Raw genomic sequence first — 25,934 nt, 5'->3', positions numbered from 1 at the left:
AAGACAACAATTTCTTATGTAATTAACTTTAATTATAGGGTAAATTAAGCACCATGGGTTCAACTCCAGCAGCTGCAGTTTCATTGTGCACCAGTGGCACCTTTTACCTTGCAGTAACTTGGAAAGCTCAGGTGGAAAACTTGGAATTGAATTTTCCTCACCTTCTTTCAGCAGTCTGCAAAACTGACACCAGACCTAAACTGAGGTTTCTGCATTTGGCTGAACTCAGTATTAAGATGTTGGGAATGCCTTGAGGAATCTGTTTGTGGGCTGGAACATTTTCTGTGATTAAGAATATTCTTTAGAATAAGCTTTAAGTCATCTGTAAGTGTAATTAGTTTTCCTGGAGGTTTTTTTTTTTAAATTGGTTTATTTGGCCTATTTTTTTTATTGGCCTATTTCTATTATGATGATGACATCTTTTTCATTTTTACCAATCTTTACTGCCCAAATATAAGAGATTTTTGGGGACCAGAGCTGTTTGTCTGTCAGTCAGTTGTAACTGAGTGATCTGTGCCTTCCCAGTAAGATACCCGTTGGCAAATGATGTTCCATAAAACACCAGTCTGGAAAGTGTAAAATATCTGCTCTTTTTGTGTTTAGAGGCATAACAGGTTAGGATTGAGTTATATACCAGACTGTTGGCCTCAGAGCACGTGTGTTTAACAAAGCCTGGGTGTGCCTGGGTTTAGTTGAGCTGTTGGGGTTGGACTGGATGATCTTGAAGGTCTCTCCCAACCTGGTAATGCTGGGAATTTGGTTAAAATTGGTGGATTTTGGTGTAGCTGTGTGAAGAGCACTGGAAGGCAAACTTGTGAGTGCATCAGATATTTGCAACCCAGGGACCTGAGAGTGTTTAAATGAGGAACTTCACAGTAGTTTTGCATTGCTGCAGGTGCCTCTGAGGGCTCTGCTAGTGCAGGGCTTTGTTTTGGGGTTCAAGCTGTGGTGAGCACCTTGCTTTGGCTCCACCAGCCCTGCCTGTGGCTGCAGTGCTTTCTGTTTCCTTCCTCTGCTGTGCATTTGCATTTCAGGTGCTGCAGCTTTCCTGGAGAACACAACTTCTAGTACTTCTAGTAACAGCCAGGGCTGCAGGGAGGGTTTCTAGTGTGTGCCAAGGCCAAGCCTCACTCCTGGAGCCCTCAGCACCTGGGGAAGGGGCTCCTGGCCCTCACCTTCTGGGGCCTGAGGTGCCCATTTCACATTTGGCTTTTGTAAAATCAGAGCAGTGTCCCAAGGCAGGAGAGCAAGGGCAGCTGTGTGTGCTGCAAGAACGAGAGCCAGGTGTCCTGTGCACAGTAAAACCATTCTTTAATTGTGCCCAACAGTAAACAAGACAACATTTCAGTGTGAGCAAAGGACAGTGTCAGACAGCACAGCACAACAACGCCAGAGCAACTCTGTGGAGATGTCTTTACGTACAATAAGCAAGGCCCTGAGTATCACAATAGCTGGAATCAACTTTTTAGGCACTAACTCTGGTTTGGAAAATACACAGTATGCAGGACAACACTTATCTGTTAAGGCTACATATTTTAATCTTCCAAAAATAGGGGTGAATGCTGATGTATTATCTCCTTTCATGAGTGGAAAGCTAATAACTGCACATTAAAACTGAAAATCCACAAGTGGCTCCAAAGCAGAGCCACGGGTGGATAACAAAATCCCTGTTCTAGGCAGTCATGCCTGACATGGTGTGTCAGATCTGAGTAGCAGTGATGTTTGCTTGGCATTCAGAGGTGTAACAACTGAATAAACTGGGTTCTGTGTCAGCTAAACACTGGAGCTGTTGGTCCCTGTGCTCCCAAGGGCCAGTGGCATCTGTTGGTACCAAGCCATAAAGTGTATCTCCAAACTGGAGCTGAAGTAGGTGTTTTGTTTGGTTTTTTTTGGGTTTTTGTTTTTTCTCAGCAGCAGAAGCCATCTAACAGAAGTGAAAATAAATAAATACTACCTGGGGATTCACAGTTTGCCATAAAGAGCAGGGAGAGCTGGGCTGCAGGTGGGATGTCAGCACACTCAGACAGATCTGCTCATGCTCCAGGATGTTTCTAGAACATCACCCACGGTGAACTGAGCCACAGGAGGGGTTGGCAGGGACATCAGACACAACAGAGGCTTTTGCAGGAGAGGCTTAAAATGTGAATTATGTACAAACTGGTGCTCTGTGGTGAGAGAGAGGATTTCACTGCTTCCAGGAGCTATCCAACATCTGTTGTGCCAAAGCATAAGGAGAATTTCCCTCACTGGCAAAAGAATTCAGATGGCAGAAATTTCTTTAATTTGCCATAAAATCTTGTCAGAGGTGAAAATTACTTCTATGTGCTCTTACAAAAATCTGGGGGAGGATATGAGAACAAAACCTTTTATTTAATGCCTCCCTCGGCCCTCTAGTCAACTCAATTTTAAAAATACTTTCTCTGTTTCTCTTTAATTAAGAGCCTCTAGTTTAATACTGGCTGGCATTTTTAATTTTCCTTCTCTCAGGCTGGGACACTGTATTGCGTTTTAGTTTGTTTGGTCTTTTTCTCCCCTCTCCATAAAAACTCTTGGGTATTTTTGTGCTAAAACTAAGGCTTTTGTGTCTCTTCATTTTCTGTTTCCTTTTCCCCCTCTCCTTGCTGCTTCCCAGGGAATCTCTGTGCCCAGCAGGCACCAGAGGGCACCGTGGTCCTGCTTAAACCAAGGCCACTCTGATCCTGCTGCTCAGGAGGAGGTTTTGGGCTGAGCACAGAGCCCTCCCTCCCTGTGGGACCAGGAGCCTTTGGGCTCTTTCAGAAGTCCTCCACAAATCCATGTTTGGGGTTGTTTTCCCACCCTGCTGTGAGTTAGCAGCCCCTGGCTCTGGTTGCTGCTCTGTGTGTTGGAATTATAGAGCACAGAGGCTCTGTTGGAACCCTAAATCCTGTGACCAATGAATAATGCTGGTGATGTACTCAGTGAATTTTATATAAAATTACTTACTTCTATAAGAATAAACTCTACCATCACATCAGTACGGGGAGACATTAGGGAGGGATTTTGGAGAGCAGGATTGTTTGCTACCCTGACTCTAAAGTGCAGTGGGTGCTCCTGGGCTGTGGGGAACAGTGGCAATGCTGCTCCCAGACCTTCTGGGGGCTCTGCAGTGTGGGAGCTCAGCCTCTGCAGAGAGCCAGGCTGCCAGCTGAGGGCTTAGCACAGGGGTGAGGGCAAAACAAACAACAAATTGATATCAGGGAGAAAAATCTCTCACAGTGAGGGTGGTCAGACACTGGCACAGGGCCCAGAGGGGCTGGGGGCTCCCTGTCCCTGGGATGCTCAAACCCAGCTGTGCTGCCTGGAGCTGCAGCCCTGCTCTCAGCAGAGCTGTCTGCCACAGGTCACTCCCATCTGAGATGTTCTCTGTGGTTATTTGTGTCATTTATGCCATTAACAGCCAGAAGTGCTGAACAGTTTACTCCAGCTGCAGTGCTTTAGCACCCAGCAAAGCTGTGAGGACAAACTGCTCAGAAAACTGCAGTTCCAAATCACCAGTGTTTCCTTAGGAGTGCCAGAGCCAGCCATGGGGTTCCTGGGGGCTGTGATGAGGATAACCTGTAAATTTGATGAGGATAACCTGTAATTTTGCTGTCAACACTTGAGTGAGCAATAGGAGTTTTGGTCTCTCTGCAGACTCGGATGCTTTGGTTGGGAGCTTTCTGAGGTAAGCTTTGGGGATCTCTGTGCCACAGCTGTCAGCATTGGCCTGTTCCTACTCCATGCTCTATCCCAGTGGGCTAAACCTGGTAGTTCTCCTCAGGAACTGAGACCTGGACATTCTTGCTGTGCCTGTGTGAGGTGGGTTTGGTGTGTCACACTGAGAGCCCCAGCGGGGTCTTTGTGCAGCACTGGAGCAGGCCAGGGCTCCAGGATGTCCCCAGGGACCATCCCGAGCCACAGGCAGGCTGGGGATGTGGAAGGGAAGAGGTTTCTGCCTCCCTTACCTGGTCAATAAGATAGAAAAGGTGAACTAACTTTAAAGTGCTAAAACCCTCCATGAAATTAGTGAGAGTTACCATAGGGGTCTGTGCCTGGGGAGCTGAGCTGGGCTGGCTGCCCCTAACCCAGCTGAGATGCCCAGTGCTGACCTGTGCCAGGGGACAGCTGGGGTCACCTGTGAGGGGAGGAGGCTCTGGGGACAGCAGCAGCAGCAGGAGGCTCCGAGGGCAGCAGCAGCAGCAGCAGCAGGAGCTCAGGGCCGCTGCAGGAACCAGATCTCGTTGTGGCGGTTGGCGGCCGCGGGGTTGGTGTAGCCGGCGATGATGAACGTGTCCCGCAGGCACAGCTCGGGGCTCTCCAGGATGGCTGCCAGCAGGTTGATCTCCCTCATGATGGAGTCCTCGTTGGTGATCCCTCGGAAGCTCCTGCAGGGGTCAGCTCACATCAGCTCTGGCTGCTTCCACAGCTCCCTGATGCTGCTGGGGTGGCTCTGCACCCTGGGGACAGCCCTAACCTGCACCTGGGGAGATCTGGGCTGGACCTGAGGGAAAAGCTCCTCAGGAAAGAGTGACTGGGCATTGCAAAGGGCTGCCCAGGGAGCTGGTGGAGTCACCATCCCTGGGGGTGTTTAAGTAAAGCCTGGAAGTGGCACTCAGTGCCATGGTCTGGGTGACAAGGTGGTGTCAGGGCATAGGTTGGACTCAGTGATCTCAAAGGTCTTTTCCAACCTAGTTCATTCTGTGACTCATTTTAAACTCACTGTTTTTCCAGAGCCACTGTGTTCATTTCAAACCCACTATTTTTCCACAAATGCCTTCTGAATGACTTGGTTGTGTTTCACCAATGGTACTGACTGTGATTAATCCCAAACCATTTTTTCTGTGCCGTGTCAGACACTTTGTTCCCGACTACACAGAATAGTCTTGAGGGTATTTTAGCACACAATTACAGATGCATCATTTTACCAAGTAATTGATATAAATATAGAATAACCTGAGCTGGAAGGGACCCACAGGGATTGTGGATTCCAATTCTGTCCTTGCCCAGACCCCCAACAATCCCACCCTGGGCATCCCTGGCAGTGGTGCCCAAACCCTCCTGGAGCTCTGGCAGCCTCAGGGCTTTGTCCATTCCATGGGGAGCCTGGGCAGTGCCCAAAACCCTTCCCTGTTATAATTTTGTAACCTTTATTTCCTGACCAGTCAGCTTTTACAACTCTTGAAATTAAGTTTTACAAGGTCTAAAAATCCTAAGGTGCCCGGACTGAGAGCTGGGTGTTTTTCCTGTGTTGATCAGAGCAGTTAGAGCATTTCTCACCTGCTGTAGACAATGGTGGCAGGCCACTCCTCGATGATGATGTCAGAGTCGAAGGGGTGTGGGGGCTCGTCCTGCAGCACCTCGGGCAGGTAATAGGCCACTGTCACGGCCTGTGTCATCGCCGACTGCGCCTCGTTGGTGTGCACGATGGTCACGATGGGCACGGTGATGCCCAGGTACAGCCCTGCCCACACACAGGGGGGTCAGGGCGTTCAGGAGACTCAGGGGAAGCTTTGCACGCTGTGCCTGCCTGCTGGGCTTGGGGGTCGAATCCACATTCGTGTGGGGATGGTTTTTCGGAGCTGGGGCTTGTTTGGGTGAGTCAGAAGTTTAGTGCAGTTAAGAGGATGCTTAGGCTTAGGGATAGGGCCAGCATGAACAGGACTATGTTTATTACTCTTCTCTGGGTTTAAACCAGATTCCAAGGATTGGAAGGGGATTGTAATTAGTATAGTGGAAGGGTAAGATCCTCATCAGTAGATAGAAATGTAGAGGAATAATCATACAACAAACAATCATACAGTCTACAAAGTGTCAGTATCAGGCTGCTTCAAACCCAAAGTGTTTGAAGGGATTTCACTGGGGTGGTTTGGGCAGTGAGTGCCCAGAGCAGCTGTGGCTGCCCCTGCTTCCCTAAAGGTGCTCCAGACCAGTTGGACACTGGGGCTTGGAGCAGCCTGGGACAGTGGGAGGTGTCCCTGCCATGGCAGGGGTGGAACAGGGAGATCTTTAAGGTCCCTTCCCACCCAAACCATCTGTGGCTCCGTGATTTCCCTGTGCTTTGTAGTCTGTGTGTGTGTGCAGATGTTTGTGCATTTGTGTCCAAAACACAGCATTTGGTGAGCTCTCCCCTCTCCATGCAGGGCAGGGAGTTTGCCTGAAGTCTTTCCCTCTCCTAAAGGAGTTGTGTTTATCTTCAAACTGACCTTGTGTCATGGTTTGAATATTTGGGAGCAAAACTGCAGGCAAGAGAAGGGGCTGCTCTGTGAATTCACTGAGGGTTTGCTGCTGTTAAAAATGTTGCAGTTTTTTTTTTTTTTTTTGCACTGTTATATGTTTGGAGTGCAGGAGGCAGAGGGAGCTTCCTTTCTTTACAGTTTGATAACAACCTTGCAGTTCTGGAGCTAAAATTACTTTTAAACCACATGAAAGTGTTAAAAGAATGGGGAAGGTACCCTGGGGAAGGAAAAGCTTTTCTGATCAATGTTTGTATTTTCTTGGAAAGATACTTAAGGGCTGAGTCAATTACAGCACAGAGCACTGAGCATGGCAAAACTTGATAGTAACTGGAGGATGAAAAACATGAGAACTGATGTCTGGAAGTGAAAACCAGATTAAATTGGATTGCACACCAGGTGCACATTTTACAGGCAGGCACAAGCTCTCAAGGACATGGTGGATTTGCCATTATTTTGAGCTAAAACTGGATTATCTTGCTGGAAAACATGCTTCAACCACAAATTTGCCGTGTCCATTGGGACAGGGACAATTTAATAGCTTGAACTAAAGGGAAGGAGGCAGAAAACTCTGCTCCCTTTTGGTATCACACTCTGCCAGGTGATTTCAGTGCTGCTGTGAAAATGAAACTCTGCAAATCCTGTAGGAAATGGCAGATTTACAGCAGGGAGCTTGGAGCAGCCTGGGACAGCGGGAGGTGTCCCTGCCATGGCAGGGGTGGCACTGCAGGGGATTTAGGCTCCTTCCAACCCCAACCATCCCAGGATCTCTATGATTTTTATAGAAAGGCTGTATGATGGAAAAAGCATCTCTGTAGGGCGTGGATTTGGGACAAGCTGTTCAAAGCATCTCCCCAATCAGCAGAGAGGGCAGAAACACAATTTTCTAGCTGCCGTGGGGTTGGGGTGTCGTTACCTGAGGAGTTCTGCTCACAGATGTACCTCATGAGCTTCATGAACCCGAGGCAGATGCTCTGCTCATACTGCTTCTCTTTCATCTTGATACAAGCCCACTTGGCTTTCCCATACTGCCTTTTCTCATAGAGCAGGTCTCCCAGCTGCAGACACACAGGGAGGAATTTGGGATTGTCATTTAATCAGCTAAAAACATCAGGCAAACAAACACAAGTGAAGCACGAGAACTGCGTCTCTTCAGCTCTCAGTGCCATGACCTTGAAAGAAACATGAATTTTAATCCTTCCTCCTATAAACCAAGGAATACACTGCTAATCTTGGATCAAAACTGACTTCAGCAGATTTTTAGGTAGTTCTCCTTTAAAATAAGGATCTGTTATCTTTTGGACTGGCACTATTAAACATTTAGTTGCAATTAACACTGAATAACCTCATTTTTTAGCTGCAGTTGTTACAGTAATACTGTAACATTAAAAAATGCTTTAAACATAAACAGTCAGCATTCCCCATTTCATTTAAACACACTCGAGTGTTTAAATGAAACACTCTCAAACGATGATATTTATAAGTGTGAATTATTTAAATCTATTTAAAAGAAATGTGGCCAAAAAGCCCTCACAGATGGTCAGTAAAGGTTTTCATGGTTTTGATTTAAGATTAAACATTTGTTTGCACATTTCCTGAGCTGCAAGCAATTTGCTGAACATTAATTTCAGTTTTTTATTAGAGGATAATATGGGTTTATAAATTGCTGCTTTGTTTCATAATGATCCGTAATACAGAAATACATTTTTAGTTTTAAATTCAGTTATTCATCTCTTCAAGTACTCTTTGTAAGGTTTTATCAACATGACTGAAAAGGAGCAAATGCAGCAATTTAAGTGAAGAAAAGGGGCATTTTATTTCAAATGGCAAAGAGGGGTTTTTGTTAAATTAATTATGTTTCAAAGGGTATAATTCCTGGCCATCTTCTGGCTTGCAAAAAAGAAAATTACACATGTCCAAGGGATGAGGTGTTCCAAATGAGAGGCAGTGGCACAGTCACAATGTTTTGCACTCATGTTCAGAGTCCCACAGAGCTGAAATCCCTTTGTGGGGAGCCCGTTGCCATTTCTGGGGGCCCTTGGCAGCCCTGTGTGCAGGAGGGGCAGCAGTACCTTCTCCTTGCGCTGGATCAGGGTGAAGGGGATGCTCTGCCTCTCCTGGGGGTTGTTATTCCTGGTCAGCTGCTGGATGGGCTCTGCCATGTCTGCAACAGAACCACAGTTCCCAGGTGAGACTCCAGAAACGAGACTGAAATGTGCCTCATGCCCTCGGGGGTCTTTGTGGCTGCTCTGGTTTGCTCTTCTCTAGGCAAGGTAAAAGCTTTTCCTAGGAGAGGTTTGTCATGGACGTGTTTTATGAAAAATCCTTATTAGGATTTTTTTAGAATCTTTCCTCCTGAGAAGCTGAGAGGCCTCAGGAACAACATGTAAGCAATGGTTATCTGCAGCTGTGGAATGCAACAGGTGCATCTGGGATTGGTCTCATGGGGTCGTTTCTGATTAATGGCCAATCACAATCTGGCTGTCTCAGACTCTGGTCAGTCACAAGATTTTATCTTTCCTTTCCTTCAGATGAAATCCTTTCTTCTATTCTTTTAGCATAGTTTTAGTATATAATTTTCTTTTAAGATAATATCTTAATATTAATTTATCAATTATATATTAATATAATATATTAATATATGATATATAATAAAATAATAAATTAGCCTTCTGAAACATGGGGTCAAGATTCTCATCTCTTCCCATGTCAGGGTTGCCTGCAAATTCAGCAGAGGTTCCCTGGGTTCTGCCCCTGTGCTGCTAGGAATGGTTTCCCTCTCCCATTCCCTTCATTTCCTACCCCAGTGTCCAGGAAAGCTTTTGGCCCTGTGCAGGGGCCATTCCCAGCTCAGCACCTCTTGTGCTGCTGGGTTCAGGTGTATCCACACACAGGACATTGGGGTGGCTGCCCTGTTGGCAGGCTCAAGGAAATACTGCTGTGGGAATGGATTTTAAACATCCATAGGATGTTTAATTCTATAACTGTGGCTGCTCTGACATCAATTCTGGCTGAAGGTCGTGAATAAATCCTGCTCAGGATGTGATCCCCACCAGACAGGCACAGGCACACTGTGAGTACAAGGTCAGTCTAAGGAATGGAACACCTCTCTTCCACAAGAGTTTGTCCCCTGCCTTCCAGAGCTGGAGTGATGAAGCGTTTGTGTACTTGGAGGATTAGAAACTCGATTTTATGTGCAGTGTTTGACAGTCTGGATGTGAACCCTGCCCTGCTGCCCCACAGTGTGTGCTGGACATGCAGGACAAGGAGGAGTTTCAGCTCCCAGAGCCCGTTCTGGGGAGCTGGAGGTGCCTCAGGTGGAAGAGGCAGGATAATGGGGGAGGAGAGTGTTTATTATCCATGTGTGAGAGGAGGGGAGAGTTAAGATGCAGGAGAATTAACTTGGCCGAGGTCACTCAGTAAATCTGTAGCTGAGCTGGGAATCAAACCTCCATCTCCTGGCATCCACTCCAGGGGTTTAGCCTTAAGGCTGTTTGGAATAGTAAAGATCCTTAAACAAAGGGGAGGGGAAAAAATAAAGGTAAAAAAGCTACATTGTGGTTAAGTGTAGACATTTTTTCTTTGCACTATGTCATGGGAAACATTTAAAATGTAACTAATAACTGACATGTAAATGGATCTCTTTGGAGGCTGAGGGAAAAATAAAAGCAGAGTTCACCTCTGAATTTTCCAAGAATTAGGAAAGCTTTCAGGACTCTAGAATTAACTCTATTTTTAGATTACTTTATCAATTAGTGGGGGTGGGTTATGTTTTTTGCATTCCATATTAATGCAGAGGATAGGGATTACAACTGATTAAATTCCTTTGGGGAGTTTTATCCTTCAGTTTCTGAGTCTGTGCTCTGCGTTGTCCCAGTCTGGAGAGCTCCACCTGTGCAGGGCCAGGGGGGCAGCAGAGGGACAGGACAGCTGTGTTTTCTGCAGTCATGGTTTCAGTGATGCACAGGGATCATCCCAGGCCCCCAGCAATCCCACCCTGGCCATCCCCGAGGGTATTGTGCTCTCTCCTGGAGCTCTGGCAGCCTCAGGGCACTGCCCATTCCCTGGGCAGCTTTTCCAGTGCTGATTCCACCCTCTGGGGGAGGAACCTGTCCTAAAATCCACCCTAAATATTCTTTGGGTCCTGTCCCTGTCCCAGAGAGCAGGGACATGGGCTGCTCCTTGTCACAGGGGGATTCCTCCTTCAGCCCTGGACAGGACCCTGTATTACTCTAAAAACCTTTTATTACTCTAAAAACCTTGTGTTGTTCCATCTTGATTTTAGTAACATGTGCTGAGTGCTGCAGAGCAAATCTGTAGTACTGTGTAACTGAATAATATGGAAAACTGTGTAACTGAATAATATGGAAAACTGTGTAACTAAAACATGCTCACACCCTGCTTTCGACTTATTCCTTGGACTTTGTATCCCTCCTGATGGAATTTAGGAGTCCCAGTGCCTGGCTACCAGAACAGGTAATTCTGGGGAAGGGCTCTGGTTTCCTGCTGCACTCAGGAGGGTTAAATGGAGACCCTCCGTGCCCTGGGGATCCCGGAACTGTCAGATTGCAGCGTTCCTGACACAAACCCGTGGATGCTGGAGTGAGTACTGACACTCTGGGATGGCCCTGGGCATCCAGAGACCCTCCAGGGGCAGGGAGAGCAAGGCAAGGCAGGGAGCCCTGCTCAGACCTATCTTACCCTTCTTTTAGCACGTTAATTGTCATTAAAGCTTTACAGAGTTAAGATGAGACTTCAAAGTGTGGCTGGAAAAGGATGGGCTCAGTTTGCTGTGTTGGAATATTGAAAGAGTTTTTATTTTAAAGAACAGTAATTTAATACTGGTGGTGTCCAGTGCAGCCTGGGCAGGGTTTGGCTCTCCCCACCTCGGGAAGGTGAGTTTTCTGGCCAGGACAGAGATGCTGCAGATCTCAGTCTGCTCCTCTGGCCAGGACAGGGCAGAGTTAAATCTGACCGAGCTCAGCCTGTGGTGGCTCTCTGCTGCTGGTTAGGACCTCTCTGACTCATCATCCTTTCAGATTCTCCACTCTCTTAAAATTGAAAACAACCGACTCTAAGATGAGCCCGGGAGCTGTTGAAAGCAAATCAATCCTTTACTTGTTTACTCCGGGCCGTTTGTAAACACAGCCCTCTTTCCTTGGAGAACTATACAGGGGTAGAGGGGATACTTTTAGGAAGAACGCTTTTGCAGGTAGTCAGTTTAATATTTAATTAGCTCTGAAAACTTGCACTGGCTGTTTTTGGGTCTGAAAACTCGCGCTGGTTGTTTTCAGTGTGAATAGATCACTGAATTAGATCTGAAAACTCACACTGGTTGTTTTTAGTGCTAATCGGTCACTGAAGTAGGTCTGAAAACTCACTGGTTGTTTTTAGTGCGAATGGGTCACTGAATTAGGTCTGAAAACGCACTGATTGTTTTCAGTGCGAATGGGTCACTGAATTAGGTCTGTAAACTCGCGCTGGTTGTTTTTGTTGCGAATGGATCACTGAATTAGCTCTGAAAACTCGCGCTGGTTGTTTTCAGTGCGAATGGATCACTGAATTAGCTCTGAAAACTCGCGCTGGCTGTTTTCAGTGCGAATGGATCACTGAATTAGGTCTGTAAACTCACACTGGTTGTTTTCAGTGCGAACAGATCACAGAATTAGCTCTGAAAACTCACGCTGGATGTTTTCATTGCGGACAGATCACTGAATTAGCTCTGAAAACTCGCGCTGGTTGTTTTCAGTGAGAATAGATCACTGAATTGGCTCTGAAAACTCGCGCTGGTTGTTTTCAGTGCGAATGGATCACTGAATTAGCTCTGAAAACTCGCGCTGGATGTTTTCAGTGCGGACAGATCACTGAATTAGCTCTGAAAACTCGCGCTGGTTGTTTTCAGTGCGAATGGATCACTGAATTAGGTCTGTAAACTCACGCTGGTTGTTTTCAGTGCGGACAGATCACTGAATTAGCTCTGAAAACTCGCGCTGGTTGTTTTCAGTGCGGACAGATCGCCCCGGCGCTGCTGCAGCCGCCCCCCTGCCTTGTGGAGAGCTTTGCGCCGCCGCGGGTGCGCTGGAGCCGCCTCAGAGCCGGGCTCCGGTGGCTCGGGACTGTGCGGGCGTTCCCTGCCGTGCCCCGCGGCCCCAGCCCGGCCCCAGCCCGCATCCCGGCCTTACCTCGGGGCACGTCCACCTGGTGCCCCCGGCCCACGCTCTGCCAGTAGCTCAGCAGCCGCTCCTGCTCCTCGTCGTCCATGCGCTCGGCCGCCTCCTCCTCCAGGCTGCTGCCGTGGCTGTGGTACGCCGAGTCGGGGCTCTCCTCGGCCAGCCCGTCCAGCTCCTCCAGCGTGATCGCGCCGGGGCCGCCGGGCCCCGCGCCGCCCATGCGGCACCCGCCCGTCTCCATCCCCGCTCCGCGCCCCCGGCGCCGCCGCTGCCCGCCTTATCTAGGGACGGGCACCGGGGCGGGGGCACCGCGGCACCGCCTCTGCCCGCCCAGCGCCCGCAGGGATGGATGGAGCCAGGGATGGGCACCGCGGGCACCGCCTCTGCCCGCCCAGCGCCAGGGATAGAGCCAGGGATGGGCACCGCGGGCATCGCCTCTGCCCGCCCAGCGCCCGCAGGGAGGGATGGAGGGATGGGCACCGCGGGCATCGCCTCTGCCCGCCCAGTGCCCGCAGGGAGGGATGGAGGGATGGGCACCGCGGGCATCGCCTCTGCCCGCCCAGCGCCAGGGATAGAGCCAGGGATGGGCACCGCGGGCATCGCCTCTGCCCGCCCAGTGCCCGCAGGAAGGGATGGAGCCAGCGATGGGCACCGCGGGCATCGCCTCTGCCTGCCCAGCGCCCGCAGGGAGGGATAGAGCCAGGGGTGGAGCGATGGGGGACCAGGGGCACAGCCTGAACGCCCAGCACCGGCAGGGAGGGATAGAGCCGGGGATGGGGAACCCGCCTCTGCCTGCCCTGGGCCGGGCAGGGTACCCGGGCATGGATGGATGGAGGCAGGGATGGAGGGATCCAGGATGGATGCCCGCTCCTGGTCCCTTCACCCCGTGCTGCAGGGACTGAGCAGAGCAGAATTTACACAAGTTTGTGTTCTGGCTGTTTTCCCACTCAATCCCTCTCTCCCAGCTGTTCTCTTTGTGGTATTTTCCCCACTGCTCTACATATCCCATTAGTTATTCTTTATTGGGATTTTATTTTGCTGCTTTCAAACCACACTTTAAAGACAGACCTTTCATTTTATTTGGAGAGCTCTGAGGTCTTGCCAAAATATTAGGAGTGCAAAAACTCTGGGATATTTTGTTGCTGAAGTCCAGCTTTGGAGGTTTTCAGCTGTGTAATTTTGCAGTTGCTGAGACAAGCCTTTGAATGAGGAGATGGGCAGCCCCGTTATGGGGTGGAGATGGCAATTAAAGCAGGATCTGGGTTTGAATCAGGAGTCTGTGTGGGCTCTGTTGTCTTTTATTCCAAATTTAACATAGAATGGCTGTTGTGGCAGGAAAGAGAATCCTGGAGCATTTAGGGGTTTAGAATAACAGGAAAATAGTCCTTTCCTGTGCGCTGTTGATGCTTCCAGGGAAAGCTGGAGGCTGGGGATGTGGCTGTTGTGATGCTAAATCTGCCCCCTCTTTTTTCCCTTTTTCTGGGCAGTCCCTTTCTCCAGGCTCAGCTTTGGCTCCCCAGCCCCAGGGGCTGAGCTGGCTGTGAAAATGAGCCCTGAATTGCCCCAGAAGCTGAGATGTGCCAGCCCTGATGTGCTCTGGCAGGGCAGACCCAATTCCTGCTGTGCCTTGGAAGTGCTCCAGGGGAATTCATAACCAGAGGTGCAGCTGGGAATGTCCTGAGAGGGATTTTGGGGCGCAGGGGCTGCAGGGAGTGAAGCACAGCTCACAGGGGCTTTGGGCTCTGCCTGCAGGCACTGCATCAGCACCGCAGGCTCTGCAATTCACTGGGAAGGCAAATCCTGGAGCAAGGCTGGAGCTGGTGCTTGTTTAGTGTCTGGGTGGGTGCTGATCCCATTTCACGGGCAGCTGCCCCAGAGCAGCACCACGGGCTCCCTGGCTGCAGGGAATGCTCTGGCAGCAAGCAGAGCCCTGGCTGCACCCTCAGCCCCACGGGGAGGCACAGTGGGAGCCCACCCCTGCCCAGGTACATCCCACATCACACACTCCAGGGCCGGGCTGAGGAACTTTCCACTGAACTTTGGCTCTTGGGCTGTCAGTACCAAGGGGGGGCATCCTTGGAGATTTCTCCCAGGAACTGCCATTCCTGTCTGAGGCAGCATGTGGATGGTCTTTCTCTGCCCATCCTGCAGAAAATAATCCATGGAAAACAATCCCAACTCTTTTGCCTACACATTAATTATGAGAATTAATAGTTGCTTAAATGAAATGATTTCTAAGTATGAAGCGTCTTTGCTGGAGATGAGAGAAAAGACAAAGAAAAACCAACCAGCAGAAAGAGAGTTTAAAATCACAGCTAAATTTCTCTATATAAGCCAAATACCACAGAATATTGAATGGGAGAAAGAGGCTGGGAGGAGTTTAAAATCCTGTTTAAAAATCCATCTGTACAAATTACTCTGTGTGTATTTAATTTGTCTCTGATTCCTGATGAGCTTGGTAATTAGTGCATTTGATGGAGTACTGAAGATGTGATGGGCTGTGTCTGGATAAATAACAGAGGAACTCATTATTACTGCAGGTGAAAAAAAGCTGATTTTTGTTGTATTTGTTGTGTTTTTTTCCCCAAACTTGCTCATTTTGTGTATGACTGCTGGCTAATAAAGAGCCACTCTTTGAGAAAACACAGTTTTGGTGGTGCTGTGTTCTCTGTGCATTCCTGGCAGGTTCTATCTCTGAATAGAACAGAAAAACTGATATTCAGCCTTAAAAATTTCAGATCCAAACCATCCTCAGTGGATGTTCCTTTCTGTCTGACAGTCACTTACTGAGTGGTGAGTTGATGTAGAAAAGCCACTTATTTTTTAACATCTCTCAATAAAAAGTAAAATTGTTCTTGGTGAAATTACAAAGTAAAAGCTGGAGGTCTTGTTTTATAACCTTTATGAAAGGAAAAATGCTGTAACAGGAGAAAACTGAGTGTTAGAAAAAGGCAAAGTATTGGATTTTTTTGCTTCCAGGGAAAACAGTGGATTTTCAGCGTGTCTCATGTCCCTGGAAGATTGGGAAGGGTGTGAATGAGTTAATATAAACTTAAACAGAACTTTGGTGCCAAGATCATTACTGGGCTGAGCAGTATTGGGTTTGGAGAGTGACAGGATCAGCTAAAATCCACCCTGCCCTGCGGTGCCCTGCTGCTCTCCTTCCTTTATTGGCCAGGTGAGAAAATGTCAGGAAGGAATTGCACAAAATGCACTTTTCTGCCTGGTTCAGAGTTTGTTTGGTTCAGAGTTTGTTTGTCTCAACTCTGAAGTTTTACAAGATAATAACTAAAGCTCAGTGCCAGTCAGAGCTCCAGAGCCTCCCCAGCAGGCAGACACTAAATGTGGTTTGCTCCTGCAAGTTATTTGGGGAATATTGGCTGCTCCATGGGTGTCACACTTGGGGAACCCCAGCCTTCCTGATTTCAGTGCTGGACCAGAGCAGGGAATGCTCTGCATCCTCCTCTGCCCTTCCCTGGAGCAGTGGGAAGGATCTCTGCCCTGGCACAGCCTGGCACAGCCCTGCTGTGGGTCCCAGTGCCCCCTGAGCAGCAGGGCCCCTCTTGCCCTGCCCTGCCTTCCTTGGCTCTGTTCTTTGAGGATGTGAGGATCTGGAGCAGCTCAGGGCCAGCACGGATCTGGGTTTCTCCTGGAGCTCTTGGTTGTTCCCTGCTGCTGGTTTGGGGCATCCCCTTAGGGCAGAGGTTGGGCTGTGCTGCTGCCTCCCTGGCACTACCTGGTCTCGTTTCCTTCACCAGCTCAGCCCCAGCACGTTGGGAAGGGATCCCTGGATAGCCAAGGCCAGGCTGGACACTGGGGCTTGGAGCAGCCTGGGACAGGGAAGGTGTCCCTGCCATGGCAGGGGTGGCACTGGATGGCATTTTAGGTCCTTTCCAACCCACACTGGTCTGGGATTCTGTCAGTGCTGGAGCCAGGAGGTCTGGAGGAAGGTGCAGCTCTCTTTCAGCCCAGTGTGGCTCTGTAAAACCCCTGGGGAGCTCCTGAGGAGGGGATGCACCTGTGGAGTCCCTGTTTGTGGAGGTCCTGCCTGCTTGGCAGCAGGTTTCTGCCACCCCTCCTTCTCCCCTGGGACAGAAAAGGCACTCTAACAGTTATTTGTGGGTGTTTTTCTTTGGTAAAGAACCCCTGCAAAGCTGCACTAAAATAATTAGGTCAGGGCGTTAGTTTAGAGCCTTTGTTTCTTATTGTGCCAACAGAAAACAGATTAGGAGCAGTTTTTAGTGAGGTGTAGCTGGCACAGGAACACGAGGCCTTTGCCCTGCACACAAGTGCTCAGCTCCTGTCAGAGCTCCAAACCAGGTTCTAAGCTCATCATGGGCTCCAAGAACTCATTGTGGTTTGCTGTGGGAGATACCTCGGAACAGAGCAAGTCTTTGTGCTCTTGGCAGGTCCAGCGCAGGGTGGGATAACTCTGCCAATTGTCTTTTATCTGCTGGCTGTAAATCTGTCAGCTCTGAGCTCCATCACTGAGCTGGAGAAAGCCACGAGCGCTCCTGAGCAATTAATTGGAATTAATTCTCTGGCTGTGTTTGGGTAACACGACACTGGAGTGTTTTGGAAAGGCTGAGGGGACTTTTCCAGAAGTATTATCTTTTTAATTAAAAATGAAGCTATGGAGGCAAGATAAATGGAAGCAGGGAGCAGTGCCTGCTGCTGAGGCTCTCCTAAGTAGGTTGTGTTTACTGTTCCCTGGGAGTCTGAAGCTCCAGGTGACTGCATCCTGCTGCCTTTCATAACAGCACCAGCTTGTTTTGCAGAAGGTGATTAAATCAGACAGGGGTGTACATTGAGCAAACAGGGACAATATCATTTTCTTATATGTTAGTAACTAGGTCAAGGGATGAAACAGAAAAGTACAGGTAATGGAAATTGCTTTTTAGAAAAAAACACTCTGCAGCAGCTATAGGAAATCATAAACCAGTGCTGAAATATCAGATTTAATGGCCATTGCTTTTTAATGAAAATATTAATTTCTTTTCAAGAGGAACATTTGTGAAAAGCCTGAATCAGTTTCTGCTACTTGAGATATAGTTTAAGCTTCATCTTCAGCATTTCAAGTGTGCCCATGTCCAACTGTTTGGGGTTTGAGGGGAGGGTAATGAGATATTCCAGTGGTATCCATTCAAATAAAAAGCACTGGGTTCTTCCTTCATGGTCAGCATTTTGGTTTATTTGGACAATGCCTTTTCCTATAAGCTGGCACAGACATCTCTGTCTCTGTCCTTTTAAAGGGACTCATCAGGTACAGCCTGGATTGAAAACCAACAGAACAGTAGAAAACTCTGTGATAAAATACCAAGTTCTGGATTTTAAACCCTTAAAACTAAATTGCATTTTTAATTTTGTTCTCACTTATATGATAAATGAACTCCTTGTGCGTTCAGCCTTCCCAGTGGCTTGGGAGCATCAGCAGCATGTGCATGTTAAGGATATTTGTGCATCAGAACAGCATCTGGGAACCCAGATGGAGCAGTGTCCTGAGTAACAAGTGAGTGTTGTTACTCATGGGTGAACACAGACTGGGTTCTACACATGGCTCTCTGTACCTGTCAGGGCATTTCCTCCTCACCAACTCCACTGCTGGGATCAGTGCTGGGAGCCTGACTTAGGCCTGGCTTTATTGGTTTGGTTGGATGCTTTTCAGTGGGCTGAAGGGACACTGAAGGGATTAAGCACTTGTTACACTATAGCCCTCTTGGGGCAGGGCAGCTGTGCTGCTGCTGGGGTGCCTGAACACTTGGGAAACACATGAAGTAGCACTGGGAAACTGTGAGCTTTGGAGAAGCCTGTTCTTGTGCACTTTTGGGGCCCTTGGCCAAGGGGGCCAACAGGTTGTAAACAGGGTTTGTGGGACAAATCTGATTACTGCAATTATGGCAGAGTTAGTGCTCAGGCCAAACTAAGTCTGTGGACAAATCCTGACCACCTAAGGCTGGGAAGCAAAGAGGAAAAACAGGATTAAGATGCATTAGTGCAGGTTATTGTCCTTGCTGCAGCGAGGTGGAAAGCAGGTACATGTGATGTTGGAAAACAAGCTGTGTTTTGGGGTGGGTTCTGCAGGAAATGGAACACGCTGCTGTGCCTGTGCCCGTTCCTCTCTGCTCCTGTCTCCAGCTCCCATCCCTTCCACACAGATCCTGCCCAGTCCTTCACCCAGTTTGGTCTCTCAGAGGTGAATCCAGGTGTTCCTGGGACCAAGGTGCCACTGGAGTGTGAGCAGTGAGAGGGACTGCAGCCCCTGTTCCACACCTGGGGGTCCCTCCCATTCCTGTCCCCCTCTGCTGGCTCAGCCCTTGTTCCATTCCACATCCCAGGGGGATTTTCCCCTCCTCAGTTCCTGGGTGGATCAGGGTTACCCTGGGCCAGGAGGGTGTGGGAAGGGACCCCCAAGGATGATGGAGTCCAACTCCTGACCCTGCACAGGACACCCCAACATCCCACTCTGTGCCTGAGAGCCTTGTCCAAGTGCTCTGGCAGGAATTTGGGGAATTAACCTAAAAACACCCTGATGATGGAGGCAGAACACCTGGTACAGTTACACAGCACTCAGAATTCAGCACAGCTCACTCTGAAAAACCCCGTGTCTCAAATAAAACCAATGAGCTCCTCATGTTCTGTTGTGTAGGATCTACACAAATAAAATCATGTCAAAGGGCTCACCCCCCTTCACCTGTGCTGGGTTTTGCTTGCAGGTGCTGGAAGCATTTGCTGGGCGCCTGATTAAGGTGGGAGTTTTATCCAGGAGGGATATTCCCAACCTGACCAAGTACCAGATCATCCTGGCAAGGGATCAGTACAGGAAGAACCCCTCTGCACAACATGCAGTAAGTTCTTTATTTATTTCATGCTATTAAAGTGGTAAATAAATAGGAATAAACCATCATTACAATATTTCCGGAGACATTTTAAGTAGATTTCTGTTTTTAGCCATGGAATAAAATAGAATCACAGCATGGTTTGGGATGGAAGGGATCTTTAAGCTCATTTATGGAATCTATTTATCTATTTTAAGATCATTTATGAAAAATATTCCTAACTGTCCCACATTTCTGGATGCCAGTATAGAAGGGTTAAGGAAAAGATCAGGCACTCTATTTAAGTGAAATTGCTTTGAGAGTTTACATTGTAATCACTGACGGCCAAGTTTTCATTTTCCCCTCAAAGGTATATTCCTGGTTTTTGGTAAATCCTTATGGAATGGTCAAATTTTGTAAACTTAAAAAGAAATGCCTAAAAAAGGACTGTGTTCTTCAAAAAGAGCAATGGGAAATCTCCTTCAGTGTAAGCAGGCAATTTTCCTGACTTAATTCCATAGCTAGCCTGGGTGGACGTGCCAGAAATCCCAGATTTGCCCAAATGCTGATGGTTCAGCTGTAAGAGTCTGAGGGTTATTGAGCTAATTTTGGGAGATAATGGAGGTATTTTGGGGGTGGAAGAGGATTGCCTTCACTGAGCATTGTGCAGTCTGTCCCCTGAGGGCTCTGATGGACAAACTGCTCCTGGACAACCCTTTGGGGTTTGCTCTGCTCCTCAGGTGTCACTCTGGTTTTGGGTAGGAATTGCAGTGGGATTCCTGCTCCTCAGCCACTTCCTAACTCGGTGAAAATCTGCTTTTCTCCCCTAGGGAATCCATCAAGGCATCATTGAAGGAGATTTTGCCCTTTGTATCAGTCTGTACCACGGCTACGAGCTGCTGCTGCAGATGGGAATCCGCTCCTTGTTCATCTACCTGTGGGGAATCATGGATGGATCCAAAGGTGAAATCTCCTCAGAGCATCCTTCCTTTCAGCTCCACTTTATTTACCTTGCTGTATGGCTGGTTTGGCACAAAACACCTTGAGGAATGAGGGGCTGCAGATGGATTTGGTGTCACAGAATCACAGAATGACCAGGTTGGGAGAGACCTTAAAGATCATTCAACAGCTCAGCTCACCCCTGGCACCCAGTGCCACATCCAGGCTTTGTTAACAAACACACCCAGGCATGGGGACTGCACCACCTCCCCAGGCAGCCATTCCAGAACTTTATCATCCTTTCTGTAAAAAACTTTTCCTGATACCCAACCTGTATTTCCCTTGGCACAGCTCAGGCTGTGTGCTCTGGGTGTGTCAGTGCCTGCAGAAAGAGCCCCAGCTGGGCACAGGCACCTTTCAGGAGCTGTGCAGAGTGATGGGGGCAGCCCCGAGTCTCCTTTTCTCCAGGTGAGCACCCCCAGCTCCCTCAGGGCTTCCTCACAGGGTTTGTGTTCCCTCTCCAGCCCCGTTGTCCCCTCTGGATGTGCTCAGTGTCCCAAGGTCCTTCCCAAACTGAGGGGCCAGGGCTGGGCACAGTGAGGTTTGCTAAAGGCAGAGTTTGGGAAAGGAAATGGAATCCTGAGATGTTCCAACTCTCTCCAAAGGATTGTCCCGCACCAAGAGCGAGCTGGGGCGCAACCACGACTTCATGGAGCTCTACCAGCAGCTTCAGGACATGTTCTCAGACACTGCTGTGACTCCTGAGAGTGGAAGTGCTGGCAACAGCTCAACAGGTCAGGATTCCCCTCTCAGGGACAGAATATTCCTGTTTAAAAGTTGTGCTGCACTGGCTGCTGCTCTTTATTCCAGATTGGATTCCCAATGTTCTGTCTCTCCCTCCCTCGGTGGTTTTACCTTCTTTGAAGAAAGTTTTCTGTGTTTGAAGTTTTTAATTTGCTCTAAAATAAAGGTTAAAGTACAACTGTTTCACTGTACATCTTTTCCAGTGTGACTCTAACAAAAGTAACAGCATTTTCTCAAAAATTTGGTTTAACAAATGTTCTTCTGTCAGCAGTTTATTGTTTTGTTTAGTACCAATATCTAAATATCAATATCAGGATTTGGGTCTGACTCAGATAATTACAGTGGGAGGCAATGAAGTTCACTGAACCTTCCTGCTTGTTGCAGGTTTATTTACATCTTTCATTACTTTATTTCCTTTCCAGCACTGGAAAAGAAAAAGGAATTTGTCTACAGCCATCCAAAATTAAAGAAATTGGAGGAGATTGTAATAGAACACTTCAGATCCTGGAAACAGGGAGGTTCTGGTGAGTACCAACAGCTCAGGAAAATCTGGGAATGGAAACAAGGAATATCCTCCTGATTGATTTCCTCCTTCGTGCTGCCTTATTGCTTTGGTTGTTTGTGCATCTTCCCCTCTAGAAAACTTTACCACAAGATTTCTATAAAACAAAATTTCCTATAAATTCTCATTATTGATTTGATATAAACTGCTCTAACAGCTGAGTAAAACAGGGATAGGGAACTCATTCCTGGGGCTACCACCTTTCCTGCTGGTCCTGTCCCAGTTTGTCCTGGCAGCCCCCCCTCAGTTCCTGCTGCAGAGTTCCATGAACTCATTTAAGGGCCTCAAGTGTGAAAATTCTGGTATCCAGCCTGAGGATAAACAATCTGAGGTACCAATTTGAAGTTCAGACCCTTCACTTGCATTCACCTGTCTCTCTCTCTCTCTTCTTTTTCATCCTGATGAAGACATCACCCAGATCTCTTTGGTTTTGAGATGTTTCAGCTTCTTGATTCCAGCCTTTGGAATATTACATGAGTAATAATAACATTTGTTTTGCATCTTGTTAACTTTTTATCTTGCCTGTTTGGGTCTTTGTGCTCTGTGGAGTTCTGCTGATTTCTGACCTGCCCTTCCCTCTTTTTTTCTCTCTTGGATGCCCTGCTCTCAGCAAACCTTTGAAATGACTGATATTTTCTACTAGGAACTTTATTTCCCAGTTCTGTGTTTGTAACTTTAGGATACACCCCAATGCATTTAATGCAGTTCACTCCTTTTTTTCCCTTCCCATTCAGAGTTCTTTCTGTCCTCCTGCCTCCCTCCTTTTGCTTCTCCTTTTGAGATGGAAAGGGAGGGAATTCATGCCCAAAGTCATCAGCCATACCTGGAACAGCACCGGCCCCTTCTGTTCCATCCATTCCCCTGATCCCTGGCAGTGCCCAAGGCCAGGTTGGACACTGGGGCTGGAGCAGCCTGGGACAGTGGGAGGTGTCCCTGCCATGGCAGGGGTGGGATGGGATGGGATGGGATGGGATGGGATTTAAGGTCCCTTCCAGCCCAAACCAGTCTGGGATTCTGGGATTATGGCTCTGCTGTCCTGAGAGCACCAAAATGGAGACACCAGCATCGTGAACTTCACTCCAAAACACTTCCCATCCAACCCCAGCTTTTCAAAGTGACTTTAGTGAGGGTGCCTCAGATAAAGACATTCTCATTCTCCATGAGCATGAGAGCCTGCTTTGATCCAAAGAGGAGTTTTAAGGGGGTGGATCATGGAGCATTTTCTGCCTATTTGTTCTTCCCATTGAGTGAGACTGTGAGAGCTGTGAATGTGTAACTTGTGGGGGGTGCCCTGTCTGTTTTTACTGATGATTCTATTAAAACCTGCCATTTTCAAACGCAGCAGGTGAGGACAGGAGCGGGGGCTCCCCCGGGGACACGAGGGTGATGATCTTCTCCTCGTTCCGGGACAGCGTGCAGGAGATCGCCGAGATGCTGGCGCGGCTCAGCCCGGCCGTGCGCGCCATGACCTTCGTGGGACACTCCTCGGGCAAGAGCACCAAGGGCTTCACCCAGAAGGAGCAGCTGGAGGTGAGGAGAGGGGAGGCTGGGACTAGGAATTAGTGATAATTAGTGATCCACATTAATTGTGTGAATAACCCCAGGAGTATGGACTGTGTGGCAGTGGCTGAGCAGTGAGTGCTATTGGTAAATCCCTGTGGAGTCCAGTGGTTTCCAGAGGATCCAAAGTTATGCTCACTGAACAAAAGAGACCAATAATTTATATATTTATATTATATATAAATAGAATTATTATAATTTATATTCTTTATATTAACGACTGCTAAATTAAAATGCCAAAAATCTGGGGAAATACGCAAATACGTGCTGTGGGAATTTTATTTTTCTTCCAGGTAGGACAGATAAGATCTAGCATTAAATTCTGATCTAGCAAAGCTAAAAAAAGACAACCCCTAAAATATTTAATTATTAAATTGGGAGGATCAGTTTTACATGGTTGGAGACAGAATAAGATGTGCTTTTTTCCCTTTATTTTAGAGTTAAAGAGCTGAAATGCTGATGCTGGTCACACTGGGGTGGTGTTTGATCGCAAGGTAGCAGCTGGGAAATTTAAAAAGCCAAAATTTGTTGTTTTAGGATTGTCTTGGTTTGAAAAGCCAGGTGTCTGCTAAGGAAGGCAGGAGCCTCCCCTGAAATGGAAAATGCAAACCCCCTCCCTCTGAATTGTTATAATTTTGAAATTAAAGGGTTCTCAGGCAAAGATATGGGAGTAGGAATAACAGTTATTTATTAGGGAAAAAAAAAAAAGAATAAAAGACAAAAGCATAATACAAAAAACCCCTGCCAGAGTGAGAGCAGTCCCTGCCCCCTGTGTGCCAGGGGGTGTCCCAGCCCCATGCCATGGGGGCTCAGCCCTCCTGCAGTGCCAGCTGTGGCTCTGCTGCAGCAGGGATCCTGCACAAGGGGGGAGTTTTCCTCTGCAGCTCCAGGGCTGCTGCAGATGGGCCTGGGCTCCCTCTGGCCATGCAGGGCAGCACAAAGCTGCTCCTCTGGCAGTGCAGGGGGCAAAGGCTGCTGTGCTGTGCCAGGCTCAGATTGGATCCAGGTAGGAATGCTTGGCTCCTCCCCTGGGCGGAGCATCTCCCCATGGGATGCTGGGATTGGCTCAGCCCTGCAGGGACACTCAGTGGCCATGGGCAGCAGAGATCTCCTGCAGGGAGGGTTGGCTGTGACAGAGATAAAACTGCCCCATGAACAGAAGATAACTGCACCGGCTCTCACAGATCTTGCAGCCCAGGACAAGGATAGAGCTCAGTTTTCCTGGCTGAGCTGCTCAGTCCCGTTCCCGCTGTCCCTGCAGGTGGTGAGGCGATTCCGGGAGGGCGGCTACAACACGCTGGTGTCCACGTGCGTGGGCGAGGAGGGGCTGGACATCGGCGAGGTGGATCTGATCGTGTGCTTCGACGCGCAGCGCAGCCCCGTGCGCCTGGTGCAGCGCATGGGCCGCACCGGCCGCCGCCGCCACGGCCGCATCGTCGTCATCCTGGCCCAGGGCCGTGAGGAGAGGGTGAGCGGGGACGGCAGGGACAGAACACCCGGCTGGGCATGGGCTGTGTGCGGGGAACACCCGGCTGGGCATGGGCTGTGCAGAGAACACCCGGCTGGGCATGGGCTGTGTGCAGGGAACACCCGGCTGGCCGTGGGCTGTGTGCAGGGAACACCCGGCTGGGCATGGGCTGTGTGCGGGGAACACCTGGCTGGGCATGGGCTGTGTGCGGGGAACACCTGGCTGGGCATGGGCTGTGCAGGGAGCACCCGGCTGGCTGTGGGCTGTGTGCAGGGTTAGGGGTGGGAGGCCATGGCGTGGTGTGACCGTGTTCACAGGGGTCTCAGGATGAGGGAAGAGATGAAGATCTGACTCCATGTTTCAGGAGGCTGATTTATTATTTTATGATATGTATTACATTAAAACTATACTAAAAGAATAGAAGAAAGGATTTCATCAGAAGGCTGGCTAAGAATAGCAAAAGAAAGAATGATAACAAAGGCTTGTGGCTTAGACAGAGTCCACGCCAGCTGACTGTGATTGGCCATTAATTACAAACAACCACATGAGACCAATCCCAGATGCACCTGTTGCATTCCACAGCAGCAGATAATCAATGTTTACATTTTGTTCCTGAGGCCTCTCGGCCTCTCAGGAGGAAAAATTCTAAAGAAAGGATTTTTCATAAAAGATGTCTGTGACAGGACGGCACAAGGGACAGGCAAAGGGCACTGCCCTACAGGGAAGATGGGGCTGGCCACCAGGGATTCCACAACCCGTGAGGGAACAGGGAAAGGAGAAACCACGAGAATTTGGGATATAAGGGGAAAGGAACTGGGATGGATCATGGTGTTGTGCAAGACTCCATGGGCAAGTCCTTTCTGTCTGCCCAGCTGGGGAAAACTCTCTGGTAGGTCTGTCCAGGGCAATGCCCTGGGGATTTGCCTGAGGGAGAAGATTCAGAGGATTCCACACTCAGGGAGCATCCCAGCACAAACACCCCAAAAACCCCATCCTGGGCATCCCTGGCAGTGCTGTCCAAGCCCCCCTGGAGCTCTGGCAGCCTCAGGCTGTGCCCATTCCCTGGGCAGCCTGGGCAGTGCCAGCACCCTCTGGGGAAGAACCTTTCCTGATATCCAGCCTGAGCCTGCCCTGACACAGCTCCAGCCCCTTCCTGGATCCTGTCCCTTCCAGGGAGCAGAGCTCAGAGCTGTCCCTTGGGACAAAGCTGCAGCCCCCAGGGAGTTTCTGCTCAGTCTCCTCATTCACTGTCACAGGAAACTCCAGCACAGAACCCCAGAGTGGTTTGGGTTGGATGGCACCTGAAAGATCCTCCAGTTCTGCCTCCTGCCATGGCAGAGACACCTCCCACTGTCCCAGGGTGCCCCAATGTCCAGCCTGGCC

General features: G+C 48.8%; 2 protein-coding genes across 5 annotated transcripts in view; one reads left to right on the top strand and one right to left on the bottom strand.

The window, feature by feature from the left end:
- The window catches only part of FANCM (FA complementation group M), a 59,041-nt gene that overhangs the window by 3,432 nt on the left and 29,675 nt on the right, over positions 1-25,934 (top strand). For 2 of the 4 annotated variants that reach the window (XM_058026935.1, XM_058026937.1), the window contains exons 5-10: positions 19,117-19,248; positions 20,049-20,181; positions 20,823-20,951; positions 21,384-21,485; positions 22,869-23,053; positions 24,345-24,551. In XM_058026935.1, the coding sequence (XP_057882918.1) occupies positions 19,117-19,248; positions 20,049-20,181; positions 20,823-20,951; positions 21,384-21,485; positions 22,869-23,053; positions 24,345-24,551 (888 nt within the window). Of the gene's footprint in view, positions 1-19,116; positions 19,249-20,048; positions 20,182-20,822; positions 20,952-21,383; positions 21,486-22,865; positions 23,054-24,344; positions 24,552-25,934 lie in introns of all 4 variants that reach the window. The other 2 variants (XM_058026934.1, XM_058026936.1) reach the window with 1 other exon arrangement.
- On the bottom strand, positions 1,295-12,644 carry LOC131085106 (heme-binding protein 2-like). The gene is made up of 5 exons (XM_058026938.1): positions 12,416-12,644; positions 8,306-8,397; positions 7,150-7,291; positions 5,278-5,461; positions 1,295-4,385 (listed from the first exon to the last, which is right to left on the bottom strand). Exons 1-5 carry the CDS (start codon positions 12,642-12,644, stop codon positions 4,214-4,216), a joined length of 819 nt encoding a protein of 272 aa, XP_057882921.1. The 3' UTR covers positions 1,295-4,213.

This window comes from Melospiza georgiana, chromosome 6 (assembly GCF_028018845.1).
Source record: "Melospiza georgiana isolate bMelGeo1 chromosome 6, bMelGeo1.pri, whole genome shotgun sequence".
In the NCBI taxonomy this organism is placed as follows: domain Eukaryota; kingdom Metazoa; phylum Chordata; class Aves; order Passeriformes; family Passerellidae; genus Melospiza; species Melospiza georgiana.
This window is presented reverse-complemented; position numbering and strand designations above follow the sequence as displayed.

Coding starts and splice junctions, on each gene's coding strand:
- LOC131085106 (XM_058026938.1), bottom strand. CDS start 12,644: ATGGAGACGGGCGGGTGCCGCATGGGCGGCGCGGGGCCCGGCGGCCCC. Junction 5,462..7,149: donor CTGTGAGCAGAACTCCTCAG/GTAACGACACCC, acceptor GTGTGTGGGCAG/GGCTGTACCTGGGCATCACC. Junction 4,386..5,277: donor GCCACCATTGTCTACAGCAG/GTGAGAAATGCT, acceptor TGACCCCTGCAG/GAGCTTCCGAGGGATCACCA.